This window comes from Sciurus carolinensis, chromosome 11 (genome assembly GCF_902686445.1).
Source record: "Sciurus carolinensis chromosome 11, mSciCar1.2, whole genome shotgun sequence".
NCBI lineage: Eukaryota > Metazoa > Chordata > Mammalia > Rodentia > Sciuridae > Sciurus > Sciurus carolinensis.
Genome location: NC_062223.1, coordinates 12405167 through 12426166, shown reverse-complemented (window position 1 = coordinate 12426166; position 21000 = coordinate 12405167). Strand labels below are relative to the sequence as shown.

The 21000-nt window shown below is 45.4% G+C and overlaps 5 protein-coding genes and 1 non-coding gene across 7 annotated transcripts; 4 read left to right on the top strand and 2 right to left on the bottom strand.

Moving 5' to 3' along the window:
• Positions 1–301: 301 nt before the first annotated feature.
• On the top strand, positions 302–649 carry LOC124958079 (60S ribosomal protein L30-like). The gene has a single exon (XM_047515774.1). The coding sequence runs from the start codon at positions 302–304 to the stop codon at positions 647–649; it is 348 nt and encodes a 115-aa protein (XP_047371730.1).
• Positions 650–5169: 4520 nt separating this feature from the next.
• C11H11orf98 (chromosome 11 C11orf98 homolog) lies at positions 5170–8682 on the bottom strand. Its single transcript, XM_047519519.1, has 4 exons — positions 8590–8682; positions 8311–8435; positions 5589–5686; positions 5170–5506 (listed from the first exon to the last, which is right to left on the bottom strand). Exons 1-4 carry the CDS (start codon positions 8626–8628, stop codon positions 5397–5399), a joined length of 372 nt encoding a protein of 123 aa, XP_047375475.1. The 5' UTR covers positions 8629–8682; the 3' UTR covers positions 5170–5396.
• Positions 8683–8774: 92 nt separating this feature from the next.
• On the top strand, positions 8775–10434 carry Cskmt (citrate synthase lysine methyltransferase). 2 transcript variants are annotated; one of them, XM_047519517.1, is made up of 3 exons: positions 8775–8789; positions 9077–9413; positions 9618–10428. In XM_047519517.1, the coding sequence occupies exons 2-3, from the start codon at positions 9359–9361 to the stop codon at positions 10268–10270; spliced, it is 708 nt and encodes a 235-aa protein (XP_047375473.1). In that variant the 5' UTR covers positions 8775–8789; positions 9077–9358; the 3' UTR covers positions 10271–10428. The 2 variants fall into 2 exon arrangements, with proteins under 2 accessions (XP_047375473.1, XP_047375474.1); XM_047519518.1 differs by lacking the exon at positions 8775–8789 and having other exon boundaries at positions 8796–9166; positions 9266–9413; positions 9618–10434.
• LOC124960819 (small nucleolar RNA SNORA57) lies at positions 8857–9002 on the top strand. Its single transcript, XR_007104142.1, has one exon. It is a non-coding gene; the product is annotated as a small nucleolar RNA SNORA57 (small nucleolar RNA).
• A 3207-nt stretch (positions 10435–13641) lies between the features above and the next one.
• Positions 13642–15091, top strand: LOC124960635 (ubiquinol-cytochrome-c reductase complex assembly factor 3). The gene is made up of 2 exons (XM_047519521.1): positions 13642–13846; positions 13937–15091. The coding sequence occupies exons 1-2, from the start codon at positions 13727–13729 to the stop codon at positions 14081–14083; spliced, it is 267 nt and encodes an 88-aa protein (XP_047375477.1). The 5' UTR covers positions 13642–13726; the 3' UTR covers positions 14084–15091.
• A 2083-nt stretch (positions 15092–17174) lies between these two features.
• Ubxn1 (UBX domain protein 1) lies at positions 17175–19844 on the bottom strand. The gene is made up of 10 exons (XM_047519651.1): positions 19773–19844; positions 19604–19690; positions 19419–19472; positions 19225–19331; positions 19075–19144; positions 18603–18794; positions 18450–18501; positions 18181–18297; positions 17480–17672; positions 17175–17315 (listed from the first exon to the last, which is right to left on the bottom strand). Exons 2-10 carry the CDS (start codon positions 19660–19662, stop codon positions 17266–17268), a joined length of 894 nt encoding a protein of 297 aa, XP_047375607.1. The 5' UTR covers positions 19663–19690; positions 19773–19844; the 3' UTR covers positions 17175–17265.
• Positions 19845–21000: the final 1156 nt, after the last annotated feature.

The window sequence follows — 21000 nt, the reverse complement described above, 5'->3', positions numbered from 1 at the left end:
GCTGGGAGTGTAGCTCAGTGATAGAACACTTGCCTATCATAAATCAGACCTGGATTTAATCCCCAACACTGCAAAAAATAGTGTCTTCCTGGAATTAGTATGTTCTTAAAAAATACTTTAAACTGGGTTAGGTGGCACATGCATGTAATTCCAGCCATTGTGGAGGCTGAGGTAAGAGCATCCACATGTTTGAGGCCAGCTTCTTACATTTTAGGAGACCCTGTCTAAAAAAAAAAAAAAAAAAACTAGCTCCCTGATGGCTGTTCTTGATTGGGGGCCATCCCACATCTAAGGCAGGAAGATGGTGACTGCAAAGAAGATGAAAAAATATCTGGAGTTAATCAACTTTAGGCTCCAGCTTGTTATGAAAAGTGGAAAGTATGTGCTGGGGTACAAACAGACTCTGAAGATAATCAGACATGGCAAAGCGAAATTGGTCATCCTCACCAACAACTGTTCAGCTTTGAGGAAATCTGAAACAGAGTACCATGCCGTGTTGGCCAAAACTGGTGTCCATCACTACAAGGGCAATAATATCGAATTGAGCACAGCATGCAGAAAACACTACAGAGTGTGCACACTGTCTATCACTGATCCGGGTGATACTGATATCATTAGAAGCATACCAGAACAGACTGGTGAAAAATAAAACAATATTTTTCTTTAATAAAATTTGGCTTTAATAAAGCTTGTTTAAAAAAAAAAAAAAGTCCTGCAGTCCTGCTGTGATGTAATCCCAGGGACTGAGGAGATTTAGGCAGGAGGATCGGCAAGTTTGAGGCCATCTTCAGCAATTTAGAGAGATCTTCAGTAACTTAGCAAGACCCTGTCTCAAAAAAATATATATTTTTTTAATAATAAAAATAAAGGGCCTGGGTTGGGGTTGTGGCTCTGGTAGTGCACTTGCCTGGCACGCCTGAGGTACTAGGTTAGATCCTCAGCACCATATAAATAAATAAAATAAAGATATTGTGTCCATCTACAACTAAAATAATTTTTAAAAATAAAAAAAAATACCCTAAGATTTCATCTAACTCCAATTAGAATGGTTATTATCAAGAACACAAGCAAGGGGCTGGGGATATAGCTCAGTGGGTATAGTGCTTGACTTGCAAGCATAAGGCCCTGGGTTCAATCCCCAGCACAGAAAAAAAAAAAAAAAAAAAAAAAGGAACACAAGCAATAATAAGTGTTGGTGTGGATGTGAGGAAAAAGGCACACTCATACATTGCTTGTAGAGTTGCAAATTGGTACAGCCACTCTGGAAAGCAGTATGGAGAATCCTCAGAAAACTTGGAATGGACCCACCATTTGACCCAGCTATACCACTCCTCAGTTTATACCCAAAGGACTTAAAATCAGTATACTACAGTGATGCAGCCACATCAATGTTCATAGCAGCTCAATTCACAATAGCTACATTGTGGAACCAACCTAGATGCCCTTCAATTGACGAATGGATAAAGAAACTGTGGTACATATACACAATGGAATATTACTCATCCATAAATAATAAAATTATGGCATTTGCTGGTAAATAAATGAAGTTGGAAAATATCATGCTAAGTGAAACAGGCCAAGCCCAAAAAAACAAAAACTGAATGTTTTCTCTGATAAGTGCATGACAATATATAACAAGGGAGGGTGGCGGGGGAAGAGAAGAATGAAGGAACTTTGGATGGTATAGAGGAAAATGGGGTGGGAGTGGGTGGGGGACAAAGATAGTAGAATGAAACAGTATTACCCTATGTATATGTACGATTACATGAATGGTGTGAATCTACATTGTGTACAACCATAAAAATGAAAAGTTGTACCCCATTTGTATACAATGAATCAAAATGCAGGCTGTAAAAATAAAAAAATATTTTAATAAAAAATAAACAAATAAAAAATAAAATAAAGGGCCCCAGTGCTGGGGCTATAGCTCAGTGGCAGAGCACTTGCCTAGCATGTGTGAGGTACTAGGTCTGATCCTTAGCACCACATAAACAAAATAAAGGCATTCTGTCTATATACAACTACAAGAAAAATAAAGTGTACATTTAAAAAAATAATGATGAGGCTGGGCATATAGCTCAGTTGGCAGAGAGCTTGCCTTGCAAGCACAAGGTCCTGGGTTCAATCCCCAGCACAGCAAAATAAAAATAATAATAGTAATGATAATGATAATAAAGAGCCAGGTGTGGGGTGGCACATGCCTGTAACCCCAGAGATTTGGGAGGCTGAGACAGAAGGATCACAAGTTCAAGTCCAGTCTTAGCAACTTGGCAAGACCCTGTCTCAAAATAAAAAGGATTGGAAATGTTGCTCAGTGCTAGGTTATTGGTTTCAATTTCTGTACCGGGGAGGGGAGGAGAAATGTTTGCAAAAGGGTGTGAATGAGGTGTACAGGTGGGTGATAGGGATAGTTTCTCTGCCTGTGTGTTTGAAATTTTTTATATTAAAATACAAATTAAAAACTTTAATACATTCCTTTTTATTTGGACTAAAATTAAAATTCCAGGCTGTGTCTGCCTCTGGAGACAGACTACATTCTCCCTTGAGTGTGTATTTTATTTATTTATGTAAAACGGGTATTGAACCCAAATGTGCTTTACCACTACACTATATCCTCATCACTTTTTATTTTTTGAGAAAGGTTCTCACTAAGTTGCTTAGGGTCTTGCTAAATTGCTGAAATTGGCCTATGAACTTTGTGATCCTCCTGCCTCAGCCTCCACAGTGGCAGAATTACATGTGGCCATGGCAAGTATGTATTCTCTACTTTACCCTCAAAGGTCTAAGAAATTGTCTCCATTCTCCCTTGAATATATATCTACTTTCCTACATAAACCTCTATCTATGCCTTTGAAAAAAAGTTCAAATTCTAAAAAGGACCTAAGTTTTATGACTTGCCTCCCTCTTCAACTCCCAGTCTCCCCTTTAATCCCTTCACTCTGAGCTACACTAGACTTCTGACACTTCTAAGAACACAGGAAGTTCTCTTTCTGTACTCAACACTTAAGTTAGAAGAAAATATAAAAGGTGGAGGGGAAAAAATATGAAATATGGATGTACTGTCCTTTCCTCTGGTTACTACATCTGAATACAATTCAGTTTTTCTTGGAAGATGGGTGCTGGGGATTGAACCCAGAGGCACTTCAGCTCTGAGTTACATCTCCAATCCTTTTTATTTGAGACAGGATCTTGCAAGTCACTGGGATCACAGGCATGTGCCACATGCCTGCCAGTTGTTTCAAACAACTATTTTTCCTTTCTGTGTTCAAAACTGAAGGGCAGGGCTGGGGAGATAGCTCAGCTGGTAGAGTGCTTGCAAGGCCCTGAGTTCGATCCCCAGTACCGCAAAAAAAAAAAAAAAAAAAAAAACAAAAAAAAAAAAACTGAAGGGCAAACGATGTAGCTTAGTATAGCACTTGCCTAGCCTTTGTGAGGCCCTAAATATCATCCCCAGCACCACAAAGCAAAACTGGACAGAGGAAAATACTAAGTGAGCCTGAAACAGACTGCAATAGAAAGCAAGAGCTCAAACACAGTGATCGTGTAAAAAGTCACAGGGACCACACTGAACAAGCTAGTGCTGGCCAACTTTGACACAATGGGCATGAAAAAATGATAATGCAATGTTAACACACAGAAAAAAATCTAAATCCATAGTAATTCTAAAAGGCAGGGTAGGTGCTCTTCTTCACACTGTCATGAGAATAATATGAATGAATGAATGAATGACAAAATTTATCACCATTTTTCAGCACAGTAATAACTATTCCAGGTAAAGACTATCATAGATATTACCACCACTGAGTGATGTCATTGTTGAATATTCATACTCATTAATTCCTATGGATTAATAAGTAATCCATGGATTAATTACAAAAAGAAAGTGTATTTTCCCATGTCGCTTAGAGTTACCATTAATGAGACAAACTATCATTACAACAGGGATGATATAATGCAAGGAGACATATATCATTTATGTACTTTTTGTCCAAAATGCTTACTTATCCTACATCGAAGGAAATATTTAGAAAAACTCAGACAAAGTCAGATTGTAGAATACTCTCAAACAAAATTAGGTTATACTGTTCAAAATTGTCATCTAAGACAAGTTAAGGGAGAACTGTTCTGGATTAAAGACTAAAGAGATGTGCCAAATGCAATATGTGATCCTTGATTGGCTCCTGGCTTGAAGGGGGAAAAAAAGGACAAAGAATGTTATTGGAAGAATAGGAACTTTAAATATGAAAAACTAGCTATTTTATCAATATTGAAAATCACAGTTGTGATATTATTTAGCTATTCAGAAGAATGCTCTTAGGGATAGTCTGTACTAGACTTTCAAATAATTTGATTCAGTTAGGACAACACACATATATTTGTACAGAGATGAGTGTAGGAAAATGCTAACTAGTCAATCTAATAAAGGGTATACAGGTTCATTGTACTTATCTGTGAACTTTACTATAAAGCTGAAACCCTCATCCAGACAATACTGATTAAAGATGGCAGGTAAGAATATGCCTTTCTGCAGTTGAATGCAATTCTGCACAGACTATTCCCTTAAATACTTCAACCACAGCTTCCCACAGTTTTAAATGGTACAAGGAAAATAAGGACCAGATATGACCATGCAGGCCTGTGATCCCAGCTACTCAGGAGGATGAGGCAGGAGGATCACATATTGGAGGCCAATCTGGGCAGTTTAGAATGTGCCTCAAAATAAAAAAATAAAAAGGCCTGGGAACATAGCTCAGTGGTAGAGTACTTGCCTGGCATGTGAAACTCTGGGTTTGCTCCTTAGCAATAGCTAAAAAAATTAAAAGAAAAAAAAAAAAAAAAATATATATATATATATATATATTTTGGTATTTACTTTATTAAAAACATAATCCAGCAAAAGAAGCAAGATGAACATGAAGTAAAGTGACTTGCCCATCCTGGTCACACAGGGGTCAAGGCAGGATTAGGATCCTTACCGCGTGTCATTCCTACAATAACCTCTATTATCGTCAGAAATGGAAAGTTGGAGAGAAACAGAGACCAGGTCACCAGAGACTAGCTTCTCATTATTTTGCTCAAACGAGTCTGTGTTTCTAGACTGTCTCCACCCACACCCATAGACCTTTTCATGGCCCATCCGCCATTCCCATACTTTATCACACATGTCAGTCAGAGCTCTAGAGATTTATTATAAACAGAAGTTGGGCCCTCTAGAATCTTTCTTTTCTACCCTCTTCCCTCTCAACATATCCCTCCAGGGGAAGTCAGTAAGCCATCATGTAAGAGGAACTGGGATGAGTGAAAGCAGGTAATGCTTTCTTCAAAATCCTCTGAAACAACCACCAAATTCTGCTGGCTCCAGTTGAAAATATGGCCTGGCGGAAGAGGTAAGAACTTTAGCTTGCATCCTCAAGATTCTCCATGTCTACATCCTGGGGGGGGTTTATCTTCTTTTGTCGTTTGGGCTGTGGTTGACTAGTCCTGGCTGTTTTTGAAGGGACTTCCACTGAGCAAAGAGAAAGAAAAAGAATTAAGGAACCCAAATAAATCCATGTTCCCCTCACCCTCCCTCTGTGCCCTAGTGTCACCTTCCATTGCTGCCTTCTCTTTCTGAGCAAGCCGGATCTGCTGCAGGAGTTTTCTGCGTTTCTTCCCTGACAGAGTAATATTGGCACGTGCACTGGATCTGAAGGTACGAGCAAAGATATCCATCCAGGTTAACCTGAACCAACCTAGCTCACAAAAGCACTTCTGGCTATGGAAAGGGTCTTATAATTCAAATGCATAACTGTGTAAGTCTAAGGTTGCTAAGTCTTTCCAATTTTAGACTTTAACATACTTTACTTGATATATATCTCAACACATACTTCAGGACCAAGTATTAAAGAACTTAGCTAAGGGGCTGGGGCTGGGGCTCATTGGCAGAGTGCTTGCCTAGCATGTGAGAGGCACTGGGTTCAATTCTTAGCACCACATATAAAGATCCATCAGCAACTAAAAATATATATATATATTTTTTAAAAGATGTGTTGGCAAACTAAAAGCTTTCTCTCAGCAAAGGAAACTATCAGCAATGTGAAGAGAGCCTATAGAGTGGGAGAAAATCTTTGCCACTCATACTTCAGATACAGCACTGATTTCCAGAATATATAAAGAACTCAAAAAACTCTACACCTAAAATACAAATAATCCAATCAACAAATGGGCTAAGGAAATGAACAGACACTTCACAGGAGAAGATCTATAAGCAATCAACAGATATATGAAAAAATATTCAACATCTCTAGTAATAAGAGAAATGCAAATCAAAACTACACTTAAGATTCCATCTCACCCCAATTAGAATAGCGATTATCAAGAACACAAACAACAATAGGTTTTGGCGAGGATGTGGGGAAAAAGGTATACTCATACATTGCTGGTGGGGTTGCACTCTGGAAAGCAGTATGGAGATTCCTCAGAAAGCTTGGAATGGAACCACCATTTGACCCAGCTATCCCACTCCTCAGCCTCTAACCAAAGGACTTAAAATCAGCATACTACAGAGATGCAGCCACATCAATGTTCATAGCTGCTCAATAGCCAGATTGTGGAACCAACCTAGATGTCCTTCAATTGATAAATGGGGAGATAGCTCAGCTGGTAGAGTGCTTGCCTCGAAAGCACAAGGCCCTGAGTTCGATCCCCAGTACCGCAAAAAAAAAAAAAAAAAATTATGGCATTTGCAGGCAAATGGATGAAACTGGAGAATATCATGCTAAGTGACATAAGCCAATCTCAAAAAACCAAAGGACGAATGATCTCGCTGATAATCGGATGATGACACATAAGGGGGGTGGGAAAGGACTGTATAGAGGGAAAAGAGGGGTGGGAGGGAGGGAAAAAAATAACAATGAATCAAACAACATTACCCTATGTAAATTTATGATTACACAAATGGTATGCCTTTACTCCATGTACAAACAGAGAAACATGTATCCCATTTGTTTACAATTTAAAAAATGCAAAAAAAAAAAAAAAGATGTGTTGGAGTTTTATGCTTTAAAAAAAAAAAAAAAAGTACTTAAGTTAAATGTTAAAACTTAGTATGTAGTAGGTACTCTAAATTGGTTTTTTTTGGGGGGTACCAGGTACTGAACTCAGGGGTACTCAACCACTCTGCCACATCCCCAGTCCTTTTTTGACAGGGTCTCACTGAGTTGAACTCAACGTTGCTTAGGCTGGCATTGAACTTGCAATCCCTCTGCTTCACCCTCCCCAGTCACTGGGATTACAGGCATGCACCACCTGGTTTCTAAATTTTTTTTTTTTTTTGCTTGCCGTGCTGGGGATGGAACCCAGGGCCTTGTGCTTGCAAGGCAAGCACTCTACCAACTGAGCTATCTCCCCAGCCCCTCTAAATATTTTTAAGAAGAAAATGAAATGACGTATAAAGTAATTAATGGGGCAGGTGTGGTGGCAAAGACTTGTAACCCAGGTAGCTCAAGAGGCTGAGTCAGGAGGATTGCAGGATCCAAGTCAGCTTCAGCAACTTGGCAAGGCTATCAGCAACCTAATAAAAACCTGTCTCAAAATTAAAAAAAATAAAAAAGGGTGTAGCTCAGTGTTTTGAGTGCCCTGGGGCTCAATCCCTGGTACCAAAAAAGAAGTAATTAATTAATGGGCTGGCCATTATGGCACATGCCTGTGATCCCACTGAATGTGGAAGCCAAGCAGGATTGCAACTTTGAAGCCATCCTCAGCAACCTAGCCAGACTCTTCCTCAAAACGAAATATTTAAAAAGGGAAGAGATATAGCTCAGAGATCAAGTCCCCCTGGGTTCAATCCCCAGTACTGAAAACAAACAACAAAAAAGTGATTAATGGGATGTGTACTCGTCTCCAAAAATCAGCGACCTTGAAACATCCCCAGCCCTTTTTATTTTTTATTTAGAGACAGAGTCTCGCTAAGTTACTTAGGGCTCCACTAAGTTGCTGAGGCTGGCCTGGAACTTGGAACCCTCCTGCCTCAGGCTCGGGAGTCTCTGGTATTAACAGGCGTGCGCCACCTCACTCGGCAAGTGTACTTATCAATATCTAAATTATATACATGGTTATTCTAGCGGGGTGGGAGAGTAAACAGCCTTCCTGAGATTCTCATTAGAGTCGAAGACCCCCCTAGATGGGCAGAAGTTTAGGAAGAAACAGCCGACAAACATTCCCTTCATAAAGAGGATGTACGAGGACAGCGGGGCGGCGTCGGGGGCTCGGGAGCTTGGGAAGGAGGACGCAGGCGAGGGTGGGCCAACGCGAGGAGGGTTTCCTACTCACGCGCGCTTCTTGAGGTGATGCCGCGTGATCAGCCCTTCGTCTATCACAGCCCCGACCACCTGATGCTTCAGTCGCTTCCCCCGGTTCAACACCCGCCGGCGCTTGAACAGCTTCTTCTTCAGCTCCTGCGGGGGATGAAGATGCGAATCAGGCCGAGGCCGCGACGGCCACCCCGAACCGTCCCCCACGGCGACCCCAGTCCCCCATCAGTCCCATCTCGGGCGAGAGAAGAGGGCTCCGGGAAATCTGGAGACACAAAGTCGCAGCCCCACAAATCACCGTTCGGGGCCGGTTGATCTTCCCCCCTGGACCCCCCATGCGTGCTTCCCCAAGCTCCTCCGCGGTCCTCACTTCCGCTTCACGCCAGATCCGCAGGGCTCCGCCCCCGCCCCCGCGAGCCAATCCGAGCTCGGGGGCGGTCCTCGGGCCTATATAAGGGACCTCGGCCGCACGGAGGCCTTTCCGAGAGCGGATTTACAGTAAGTGTGGTGTTCTCGCCCGCGTCCGGGAGGCTGGGCCGAGGCGGTTCTGGGTGGGCTTGAGGACCCTCCTTTTCTTGGCGGGAATCGGGCGTGCTGTCCTGCTTCCCGTTATGTACGGAGGCAGAAGGAAGGGTTCTACCCCTCGGCGTCATGTCTTCGGTGCCGGCGGTTTCCCGTCCGCCGGTTCTATCCTCAAGCGCCGGGACACAGTTCTTTTCCGAGCAGCACAGAACTGAGGTCCAGTGGTCTCCACAGTGTGCTCACGCCGTCTTCTTTGGTTTCAGATCTGCGAATGCCACCGCAGGAGCGAGAGCTGCCGTGTGCCCTGTCTTCCCTTCACCGTTGCAACCAATAAAGGCTGTTGTTACTGTTAGGTCTGTGTGTGAGGCTTTTTGTTTTGGTTTGTTTTTTTCCCCCGAGGCTGCGGAGTTCGGAGAGATTGTACGCATATTTCTATGCCTCCGAATTTGCAGATCTCCCCTTGGAGAACTCAGGCCCTTGTTGTAGTGCAGAGTACACTTAACACGAGGTTCTTAGACTGACCTTGACCTTGCTGAGACCTCCGGATGGCTGCGCTGCGCGGAACACTCCTACTAACCCGGCCCAAAAGCGCCTTGGCGGGTAAGAAAGATGAGTTCCTAGTGACCTGGGGGGTCTAGTACCTGAAATTGTGACTTTTAAAACCCCTATTTAGCTCAGTTGTAGAACACTTGTACAAGGCCCTTCTCTCAGTCCCCATTACCAAAAAACATATATAGGCCCCGCTTCTTACAGCAGTGAACCCTAGCACTGGTGACACATACCTTCCTCCATCCGTGTTCATAGGTTCCCTGGCCAGTAGTTGCCTGGCAGACCGCTGCCTCTGGGATCGGCTCCACGCTCAGCCTCGTGTGGGCAACGGCCTCACCTTTGACTGGTTCTTTGGATACGAGGAAGTTCAGGAACTCCTACTTCCACTACTGCAAGAGGCACCAGCTGCCTCTCCACCTCGGGTGTTGGATGTGGGCTGTGGAACCTCAAACCTGTGCACAGGCCTCTACACCCAGTCCCCATACCCCGTTGATGTTCTAGGAGTGGACTTCTCCCCTGTGGCTGTGGCCCACATGAACAGCCTTCTGCAGGGTGGCCAAGGTCAAACACCACTATACCCTCGCCACCCTGATTCCCACCTCCGCTTCATGCAGGCTGATGCCCAGAATCTGCGTCCTGTGGCTGCCTCGGGCTCCTTCCAGCTACTGCTGGACAAGGGCACCTGGGATGCTGTTGCACGTGGTGGTTTGCCTGGGGCTTACCAGCTGCTATCAGAGTGCTTGAGGGTCCTCAGCCCCAATGGCACCCTGATTCAGTTTTCAGATGAGGACCCTGATGTGCGACTGCCCTGCCTGGAGCAAAGATCTGGTAGGACTGTGGCTGTGCAGGAGTTAGGCCCTTTTAGGGGCATCACCTACTTTGCTTACTTGGTTAAAGGTTATTATTAAAGATATTTTAGTCTTGACCATATTGTTTTCTGTTGGAAAGAGCTTTGTCTTGGGAAAGTGTATGGCTGGGAGTGATGGCACATGGCCTGTAATCCCAGGCACTGGAAGTGGATCACCCTCCCTTCCAACTAACAGCTGCTCAAAGTGGCAGATGGGAACTCAGTCCAAATCCCAGCATTGGCTTGTGTGACTGGGTCACCTATACCTCATTTTTCTCATCTAAAGAGGGGAAGACTAAGGATGAGTAGAAGGGCTTTAAAAACAAGCCTAGGTAAAATGTTGAAGAGACAGAATTTTCCCACAAAGCTACTGGGAAGCTGGAGATGGGAATGTTCTACAAAGCAGCTTCTAGAGACGGGAGACTTGTATTGGGTACCAAGAGCAGGGAGTGGGAGCTTCCAGATATACCATGTCCTCAGGAATCCAGGAGGCATCTTGCTCTTCCTGTTCCCAGCTGAGTCCAGGGTTAAATGTTCTTAAGGGAGATCTGAGGTCCTGTGAGTTCTAAACCCAAGCTGGGGAAAGGGGAGTAAAGAGCCAATTAACAGTAAAAAACATTCCTGATGTATTCTTGCGTCTTTAAAATTATAAGGCTAATTCATGCAATATTTTTTAATTACAAAAAAAGTAACACGGATGGAACGTAGGTAAATGGTAGAAACTCCATTTGCTTAGTACTCATTAAGCCCTGGGTTCAACCCCCAACACCAAAAATCAAAATAAGGGTGGCAATTTTTTTTTTTTTTTTTTTTTTTTAATTTAAAGCCTAGCTTCAGGCTGGGAATATAGCTCAGTTGGTAGAGTGCTTGTCTCACATGCATGAGGCCCTGGGTTCAATCCCCAGCACCAAAAAAAAAAAAAAAAAAGCCTAGCTTCATAGCCTTGATTTATAAAGTGTCTTCCCTAATTGGGTTGTTCCGAAAATCAGGTAAAAGTGGATAGCATGGGCAGCCATGGTGGCTTGTGCCTATAGGATCACAAGTTCAAGGCCAACCTCAGCAATGTGACCCTAAGTGAAAAATAAAAGGACTTGAGGGATATAGCTCAGTGGTAAAGTGCCTCAGCTCAGTGGATCCCATCCCAAGTATCCCCTCCTCCCCAAAGTTAAAATGCAGATTAAAGAGTGTCACCCATTCTGACATCAAACTGCCTCTTTTTTTTTTGCGGTGCTGGGGATCGAACCTAGGGCCTTGTGCTTGTTGCAAGGCAAGCACTCTACCGACTGAGCTATATCCCCAACCTCATCAAACTGCTTTCTAATGTTCAGTTTTGCCAACTGCCTTGACTTTTCTCCCATATTTTTCTCTACCACATACATTTATTACTTTGTAAGGAAGGGGATGCTGAGGATCAAACATGCTAAGTAAGTATGCACTTCACCACTGGCTACACCTGCAACCCCCTTCTATGTTTGAGTACTTACTCTGCTTGGCCCTGCTATATGCAGGGGACACAGTGAATCCATCCTGATCCAGTCTGGAACATCCAGATCACAGTATCCCACAGGAAACAGCTACCTCCCTCACCGGATTCTACACTTCAGTCCTGGAAGAAGGCCTCAGCCTCCCCTTCCTCACCATCAGTGAGCAGATGAAGTTCCTGTGATCCCTGGAGATCCCACTATCTTTATTTGCTTCCGTGGCTTCCACCACAATAGAGAGCAGGTGGAACTTAAAAACAATAGGAATGTTGCGAACAAGTGGAGTATGAGCCAGCAGCATGACACAGGTTGAGGACATAGTTACATGATGATCCTGGTAACCTTCAACCCTGTTGATCTCCTCTCTGTCCTTCCAGAGAGTATTGATTTCTGGGTGCCAGGAGGAGCCTGGGCTATCACTAGACCAACACCCATCTTCCTTCTGGCTCCCTGGCACAAGGGCCATAGTGGTGATTCTAAGGGTGCACAATTGTTTAACTCCAAATAACATGTACTCTGACCCAATGAACAGCACAGACTGCTCCTTTCATCTTCTTTGGACTTGGCCCATTAATCACACTGGCCCCTTGATCACTCCAGGAGATTATGGGCATTTCTGGGGAGGGAAGATGCTCAAGAGGTGGAATAAGAGCTTTATTTCTATTTACTTTCTGAGACACTGATGGCAGACAGGGTTGGAGACAACAAGGGCACTTGACTTAAAGCCTTGTGAATGAAGAGTGGTGCTAATGATCTTGGAATTTCCTGGCTTACTGATTTTTCCCAAACCAACTTGTTTGTATGTATTGGAGCTAATGAATATATAATGTTCATTATTTGACAGGATCTCTCTCTCTCTCTCTCTCTCTTTTTGTACTGAGGATTTGAACCCAGGGCACTTTACCACTGAACTACATCAGTAGCTCCCTTTTTTATAGACACAGTCTCACTAAGTTGCTTAAGGCCTCCCTAAGTTGCTGAGGCTGACCTTGAACTTGTGATCCTCCTGCCTCAGCCTCTGTAGTCGCAGGGATTACAGACAAGTGACACCATGTCACTCTTCAATGTGCTTTACATATAAACTCAGTTATCTAAAACTATGAGACTCTTGCTCCTAGGCGTTACATTTTCCAATACAGATAGATACCTGGGGCAAGGAACTTAAATGATTTGCTTAGTCACACAGCTAAGGGATATTTTCATCCCCAAACTAGAATTTGGTATGTTACACGAATTTCACAGCTTTCGTGGTTAAAAACTAAACAAACATCAACGTCAAGTAACAAACCATTTGTGAGATATAGAAGAAATGCATAATTATACCTGTTCTCCACCTAGTACTGAGTTATTTTAGAGTTAAAAGGATTGGGAGGGGCCCATTGATTGATGTGTGTAAATACCTGGAGGATCACTTTGTGCTGTATTGAAAACTCATAAAATATTACAGGAAACCAAAGCAGTCTATTACTGATCGGAAAACGGCAGAGGGCGGAAAATGGGAAACTGTAAAATCCACAATAACCGTAAAGACTTGCGTTCTCCTCCTAGCTTCTAGCGATCCCGCTCTGCACAACGGGCCCAGTGCTTAGTCCTTGGTGCCACGCATTACCATCATCATCATCATCATCATCATCATCATCATCATCGCCAGGTATCGATCCCAGAAGTTCTTTACCACAGAGCTACACACCCAGCCCTTTTTATTTTTTATTTTGAGACAGGGTCTCTAAGTTACTAAGGCTGGTTTCGAACTTGCGACCCAACTGCCTCAGACTCCAGAATCGACGGGATGACAGGTTACCGCCCCACGCCCAGCCCTGTGCCGACACTTAAAGATATGCTCCAGGTCCCCAGCTGTTAAGACCCAGGCGCTCTGGATTCTAAACGTTTCTATGGCCAGCCTCTCTATATCCACGCTGCTTCTCTATGGTTTCTACGGGCCGCTCTAGCCTGCGCAGGGGCCGGTGAGACGTCGTAGCTGCCCTTCTAGACTACGGGAGACTACGGAGCTTGTCTCGCTGGTTGCGCGGTCAGCCATGCAGAGAGCGCGGAAAGTGCTGATGGCAGTAGCGGTGCTGGGCGCTGGGGCTGGTGTGGGGTCCGCGCTCTTTGCTCTGGTAACCCCTGGGGAGCTGCAGAAGCAGGAGATGCTGAAGGTAGGTACAACCGAGCGTTCTGAGGCGGGGCGGACGTGCGCAGAACCCTGGACTGGGGTCCTGGTCTGTGAACTCCTTTCCTGTGCTCAGGAGATGCCCGAGCAGGACCCGCGGCGCAGGGATGAAGCGATGAGGAACCAGCAGCTAGTGATGGCCACGCTGCAGGAGGCCGCGACCACGCAGGAGAACGTAGCGTGGAGGAAGAACTGGCTAGTTGGCGGCGGCAGATCAGCGTGATGCCAGTGGTACCCCAATGGGCACTACGACCTCGGCTGGAGCGCAGAGTACAGGCAGCCTTTCAACTCCGTGAAACCGGCGGGGAATCGGGACCCCGGGTGCGGCACTCAAGACCCCAGGTCCCGGAGAGCAGCCGCCGGGTGAGCACCGTACCCCCTCCGACTCTGCGCTGACTGCTTTACGTCCACATCGTCCCCCGTCGGGGGTCAGATGTGGTTAACCGAAAGAACCAATAAATTCTGTGCCTCCCAAGTGAGCCGAGCAGTCGCACGCCTACCAGTGCGGAGAGCTGTGCGGGTCAGTGCTCAAGCAGGCTCCGGCCTGCCCTGCCCCACGAGAGAGCCTGAAGCTTTATGGGCTTAGTAACCACATTTTCAAAATGTCTTACGGTCGAAGAGTTCCTTCTGGTGATAACCAAGCGACATTCCAAACTATTCCGTTAGGGCTTGTTAGCAATGGACACCTGTAGAGGACTCCGGTTCTTTGAGGGAGGTTAGAGAGGCGCATATAGCGTTAACATCCCGAAGTGCCTTCTGTGGCCATTACTTAACCTCTGGTTAAAGAGGCTTAGAGAGGCTGACCTACTAGGGATGGTGAAAGAAGCATACTTTTAATCAAGATCAAGGGGTTGAATGATCAACCCCCGAATCCTGAATGTTAAAAAACCTGAGTCTGCCCTGTTCTATAAAAGGCCATAAGTATCTCGAGGGTTATCAGTAGATTATCCCTGATCCAGTGGCCCACACCTGTAATCCCATCGACTTGGGAGCTTGAGGCAGGAGGATCACCAAGTTCAAGGTCAACTCCAGCAATTTAGTGAGATCCTGTCTCAAAATAAAAAATAAAGAGGACTGGGGGCGTGGTTTAATAGTAAAGCGCCTCGGGATTCAATCCTCAGTACCAAAGAATATAAATAAAGGGGCTGGGAGTGTTGCTCCGTGGTACTCCTGGGTTCAACCCCCAATATCGCAAATTAAAAAAATAAAAACTAGCCTGCACGGCGGTGCAGACCTGTAATCCCATCTCCTCAGGAGGCTGAGGAAGGAGGATCTCAAATTCCAGGCCAGCCTGGGCATCTTAGCCAGACTGTCTCCAAATAAAAATGAAAAGGACTGGGACACAGCTCAGTGGTAGAGCATTTGCCTAACATATGCAAGGCCCTAAATTCAATCCCCAGAGGAAAAAGAAAAAAATCTAAAAATGTAAAGGCCTGACACAGCAGCTTCTCAGTCACTATGTAATGGGTCCTCTCCCCTCTGAAGGTTTTCACTGTAGTTCTGAATCCAGTTATAGGACCTGCTGGAAATGCCATTGAAAGAATGAGATAAACTGTTGGGGTTGCAGCCTCACTGTGAAGTCAGTCAGGTCACTCCCCTCTTGTTCACTTTTGGTGCTTGAAGTGTTTGAACCTAGGTCCTCAGGCACTGAACTACTGAACTACACCCTCCAGCCTCCTTTGTTTGTTACCCTGTGGTTCCCAAGCAAGATTGCAATTGAAAAAAAAAAAAAAAAAAAAAAAAAGCTGCTTTTATTGAATAAGTCAGAACAATAAATAAAAGTTTTATAACACTGTGATGAACAGTTTATAACCAGAAATGAACATTGGTGCTCTTTTCAGCTGCTGGATGGTGGAGTCATTTTCAATACATTTGTTGTGATCTTTATGGTTTAACTGTGGTTTCTTCCTTATGCCCAGGAAATGAGGAAAAAGTCAGTAGCTCTTTGACAGGAGATTAATATGATGTAGCAGCAGTCAGAGAAACTGTCAAGGCATGCTGGGCCAGAACCTGAGACCTAGGCAGTCTTCCCATGTGGGTATGCAGTTCTAATTGCTGTCAGTGTCACTCTGGGAAAGGAAATTGTGCTTTGGTATCCTAGTCTCCAAGTGGGATAATTATACCTACACCTAGGTAACAAATGGTGCTTTCATATGTCCATATCTATAAAAGCTTAAAACCATGTGTAATCCCAGCTACTCAGGGAGCCGAGGCAGGAGGATTATGAGGTCAAGGGCAGCCAGGGCAACCTAGACACTGTCTAAAAATAAAATAAAATAAAATTTAAAAAGAGCTGGGGTTGGCTGGCACTAGCACATGTCTAGTAACTCAGGAGAATGAGACGGGAGGATTCCAAGTCTGAGGTCAGTCTCAGCAACTTAGTGAGACCCTGCCTCAAAAAATAAAAAGGGCTGTGATGTAGCTCAGTGGAAAAGCACACCTAGGTTCAACATCTAGTATAAGAAAAAAAGAGGTGAGGGTATAGCTTGGTGTTAGAGCGCTTGTGTAGCATGCACAAGGCCTAGGTTCAATCCTAAGTACCAAAACAAAATTAATCCCCTCAAAAAAGTGGAAGTAATCAAGACCTTTTACTTTTTAGTACTGAGTACTGAACCTAGGGGTGCATTACCACTGAGCTGTCACCATTCTTTATTTTTTGAGACAGGGTCTCACTAATTTCCTTAGGTCCTCCCAAAATTGCTGAGGCTAGCCTTGAACTCACGATACTCCTACCTCAGCCTCCTGACTCACTGGGATTACAGGCATGCACCATCATGCCCAGTTTAACACCTTTTAATGTCTAGGAAAGCACCAGAATGTGGTTGTGACTTGTTCTTTACAACAGATGCACTTGCAAAGGTCATTCTAACGTTCCTTTCAATGATTGTGGATGGCCACATCAAAAAACTACATTTTTAGTTGCTAATACTTACTGCAGACTTATGAGGTATGAGGCACTGTGCTAAAGCAAGCGTCAGTGTTATGTAACCCTCGCAACAACCCCAAGAAATAAGTACTATAATTCCTATTCTACTGAAGAAACTAGATTTAAAGAAGTCAAGGCACACAACTAGTCAGGATTTCAAGTTTGCGCATCACTTTACCTACAGGAGTAAAAGGTGCTCTGTGATGCATTCTCTCCTTCCCTGGCTCAGCACCCTCTCCAGCTCCACCTCTGAAGCAGCTAAGACCCAAAGATTTAGAAACAAGTCTCTGTTGGAGAGGAAGGGGATCTTCTCCAAATGCCTTCCCTTTGGCTTCTTCCTCTGCCTTGGTTTTGCCCCTCCCAGCCACTCAGGAAGGAGCCAGGCATATACAGAACTCAGGGTCTATTTATTTGGAAGGAGATGTCAGTGCTTTATCAAAGATGAAGAGGTCAGAGAGTGATGGTGAAATAAAGGCCCCTCAGCTGGGGCATTTCTTGGCCACAATGAGGACAGCAGAAGGCACAAGTCCTGAAGATGGGGGAAAAAAAACAACAGGCTTGAACCACAAGGATACCTTTTGCTACCCAAACTGCTGGATTCATGCCATCTCCAGAAATCCCTTCTTTACATCCCCTGTTTTCCCAGGTATGCCCCCCATTCCTCCAAATGGTTTCTGGTCTCACACGCCATACCCAGCTCCTGCAGAGGCCGCTCCATGTCAGCTTCTGAGAAGGCCCGTCTGGGAAAGCCACTGAGCAACTGCACTGGGTCCTGGCCGCCTCCAGGTTCCTCCCCACGGTGGAGCTCCACATAGAGCCTCACTGCTGCCAGCTGTTCCCGAGCCCGAAATGTCTGGGTCAGTGAAGTCCCATCTGGCAATCTGACCTAAGGGGAAGAGAGATCTCCAGTACTGTCAACATCAAAACTGAGTGAGCTGACCAATAAGGAAAAGAAAAGCTGAAGTCGGCCCTCCTTCCTCTTTGACTGAACCAGTACAACTACTATTTAAAGCACCTAATGAACAACCACTTACGCTCTGCCTTACTAAATTTTAAACAAGTGGTCCCAGCTCCCTCACAATTTAAGAAAGACAAGATTATACACAGACACCAGGATAAATTCCACATTGTGAAAGCAGCTGTGTACTGAACCAAATGAAAGCATTATAAGTAAAAGGGTAAATGCTGAGTAAGAAGGGAGGTATGGACTTGAATATGACTGGAGCAGGTGAAATTTGATATCTTTCCTAAGAGTAGAAGAGGTAGGATTTCAAGTCATGTACAAAGAAGGGAGAGATTTGGCAAAGGGAAAGTAACTGAAAAAGGCTCTGAGCTGGGCACCGTATAGGTCAACAAAGGGGTTCCAGGAGCAAGACAAGAATCAGAATCAGTACCTGTATGCGACACTGGTCATATTCCCTCTTGGTAGGAGGTTCCTGGCTGGGAGAGGAGGGAACAGGACCTGGCTCCGTCACTGGTGGGGATGGCCGAGAACCCACGCTACCACCATACTGGAGGACAAAGTACAACATTGAATTAGGCACTCACTCACCCTCCAGAAATGGATGGTATGGATGGTATTTACTCATGCTTCCCCTCTGAAGCTGGAAAAGGGTATTAGTGTGCCTTTTCCACTATAACTACTGTCTTTCCAATCACCCACCTTCTTGGCTCTCTCTGCTTTGTCCCTCTCGATCTTTTCTCGAACCCTTTGTCTAGAATGCAGACAGGAGGAAAATAGGTCAGACCTCAGCAAAGAAAATCTTGATTTTTTTTTCCCCTCTTAACTGTTAACCAACATGTCCATCACCCAGACCTGGCAGCTAACTCTTCAGCCTTTTCCCTCCTCCGCTCCTCAGCAGCTCTGCGCATCTCATCTTCCTGTAGTCTCTGACGTGCAGCTGACAGCTCCTGACCTTGTCTCCTGCGCTGTTTTTCTCGCTCCAATGCTTCCCGCTCCTCTCTTTCTTCACGTTCCCGCTGCTTCTGGGCCACCAGCTCCAACATCCTATGTTGCAGAAAGGAAAGAGTTCAAGAGATGGACATAGAGTAGAAAGGGTCAGAACAAAATTGGGTGATGTGTCCCAAAACAGATGGAAGAAACGAAAAGAAGATGCCAAGGAAGAACAGGGACAGCGTGCAGCTCGGTAGTAAATGCTTAAGCATATTTAAGTTCTGGATTTAAAAAAAAAAGAAACGAGGGAATAGAAAAAGGTCAAGGTTCTTCAACCAGGCTTGTGTATGTATTAAGGAAGGGTAGAAGATAACCCTCAAAAAAGTTATTTTACCTCTTAGTCTGTTCTTGCCTTTCCTCTTCAGTCAAAACGGGTTTGCTTTCTCCAGCAGCCGTTCCAGAGCCTACGAACAACCAGTATTATTACCCCTCAGCTCTTCATCTGGCCCGCCTAAATAATCACACCATGTCTCCCAGTCAGAACCTTCAGGGCCAACTTGTTCTGAGGGGGTGGGTTCCCGTCCCAGGACATGTCCAAGGGGAGTCTCTAGAGGCTCGTCCACATCGGGGTCGTCTTCGTGCTCCATCAGCCTGGCAGGGAAAGTCGGCAGTGAGGTCAGCGTGAGACTGCTCCTCCCAGCAGCCCCCAATCCTCCACCACCGGGTCTGATCGCTCACCAGTCCATCGCAGCCTCGATGCCCTGGTTCCCTGTGAGGGCCAGAGCCTTCTCCCTGCGGGCAGAAACACCGTGAATAACGCCCTCGGAGCATGGCGACGGTCAGGCCGGGCTAGACGGGGGTAAAGGCCGAGGCAGGTACGCGGCCCCCCACCCCGGCGGGCCGGGGTTGGGGGGCTCCCTTACGCGCGTCCCCTGGGGAAGCCCATCTCGATGAGGCTTTCCAAAGCCGTCAGCTCCGCCATGGCGCCGCCGCCGCCGCTTCCGCGGGACCTGATGTGGCGAGGAGGGTGAGGAAGGTCAACGCAGGGGAACCCTGCCCCCTACGCCCCCGACTCGGCGCTCGTTCACTCACCCGGCTCGGGACCCGCCGGGGACACCGACGAGAAGAAAGGCGGAGGGAAGCGGAAGTGCCCGAATCTGTTTGGGTCACGTGGGGGCGGGCGTGGACGGATGCCGCGGGGCGCCAGAAAACCCTCTGGCCGGCCTCCAGAACTTTACGTGGGCGGAAGGAGACCCACCAAAGCCCAGTGCTTAACCACGGTGTGGAAGAAGCGTCTTGAGGCCTGTAAATCCGTGAGCCGAATAAAGCCAGGGTTTCGCACTGCTTCACCTTAAAAATTAAAACTGTGGCTCCTTAGTGCAACCTGTTGGAAAGTTGTTTGGCAGTGTTTATCAGGAGCCATAGAAATGTGCATGCTCTTTGATCCACTCATCTTCTTCAGGGAATTGAGCCATTCTCTGCCCGATTGCCAAAGGGATCTTTGCAAAACATAGTGTCTGAACCTGGGTCATCAACTCCCTGCTTAAAATTTTTCCGTGTCATCCAGTCTTCTAGGACAAGCTCAAATACTGACTTTTCTCCTGCCCCCATGTTTTAGTTTAAGAGCCCCATCTATAAAATGGACATAATGATGACAGCTACGTAGGTGCCTGGCAAGACAGTATGGTGCAACTTATGGTAGTTAATGCACAGTTTCATTTCCTACAAGTTGAGGGTAACCTGTGCATGTTGTGAAATAGGTCCTACAGCTCTCATCTATGCAAAGGTGATACCATCTTTTGGAATGATCATGGGAAGGCTTAAGTGAGAATGTATGTAAAGTGTAAGCAAAAGGATGGAAGCAGATCTCCGCGGATTCAGAGAAGCCTTTATTCCTTTGAGGACTTGGGTGCCATTGGGGCCCATTTTCCAGATGGGAAAATGGCCGTCATTTGGTTTTGGTTTTATAGGGTACAGTGAGGATGATGTAATCATTGGAAGCCGTGCACTGTGCAGTTTTGATCATCAGGGGCTAGTTGTACAGGTTAAAACCAGACCCCGAGGATTGAGTACTCAAATCTTGCTCATTGTCATTCAGGACTAATTTGCCTTGCGGGAAAGTCTAGGTTTAGGGTGTGGCATTCCATATCTGCCCCTTTCCCCCAGGGCCCATTGTTATCAGAATGCACTGGGAGAGGTTTAATGTTTGGCCAATTTCCCCTCCCTTCTCCTGAGCCACACTGTCCCTCCATTTTTCTTGGGGAGCTGTCTTATAGGAATATTATTTTCCATAACCCTTCATAAAGCATGTCTTTACTAA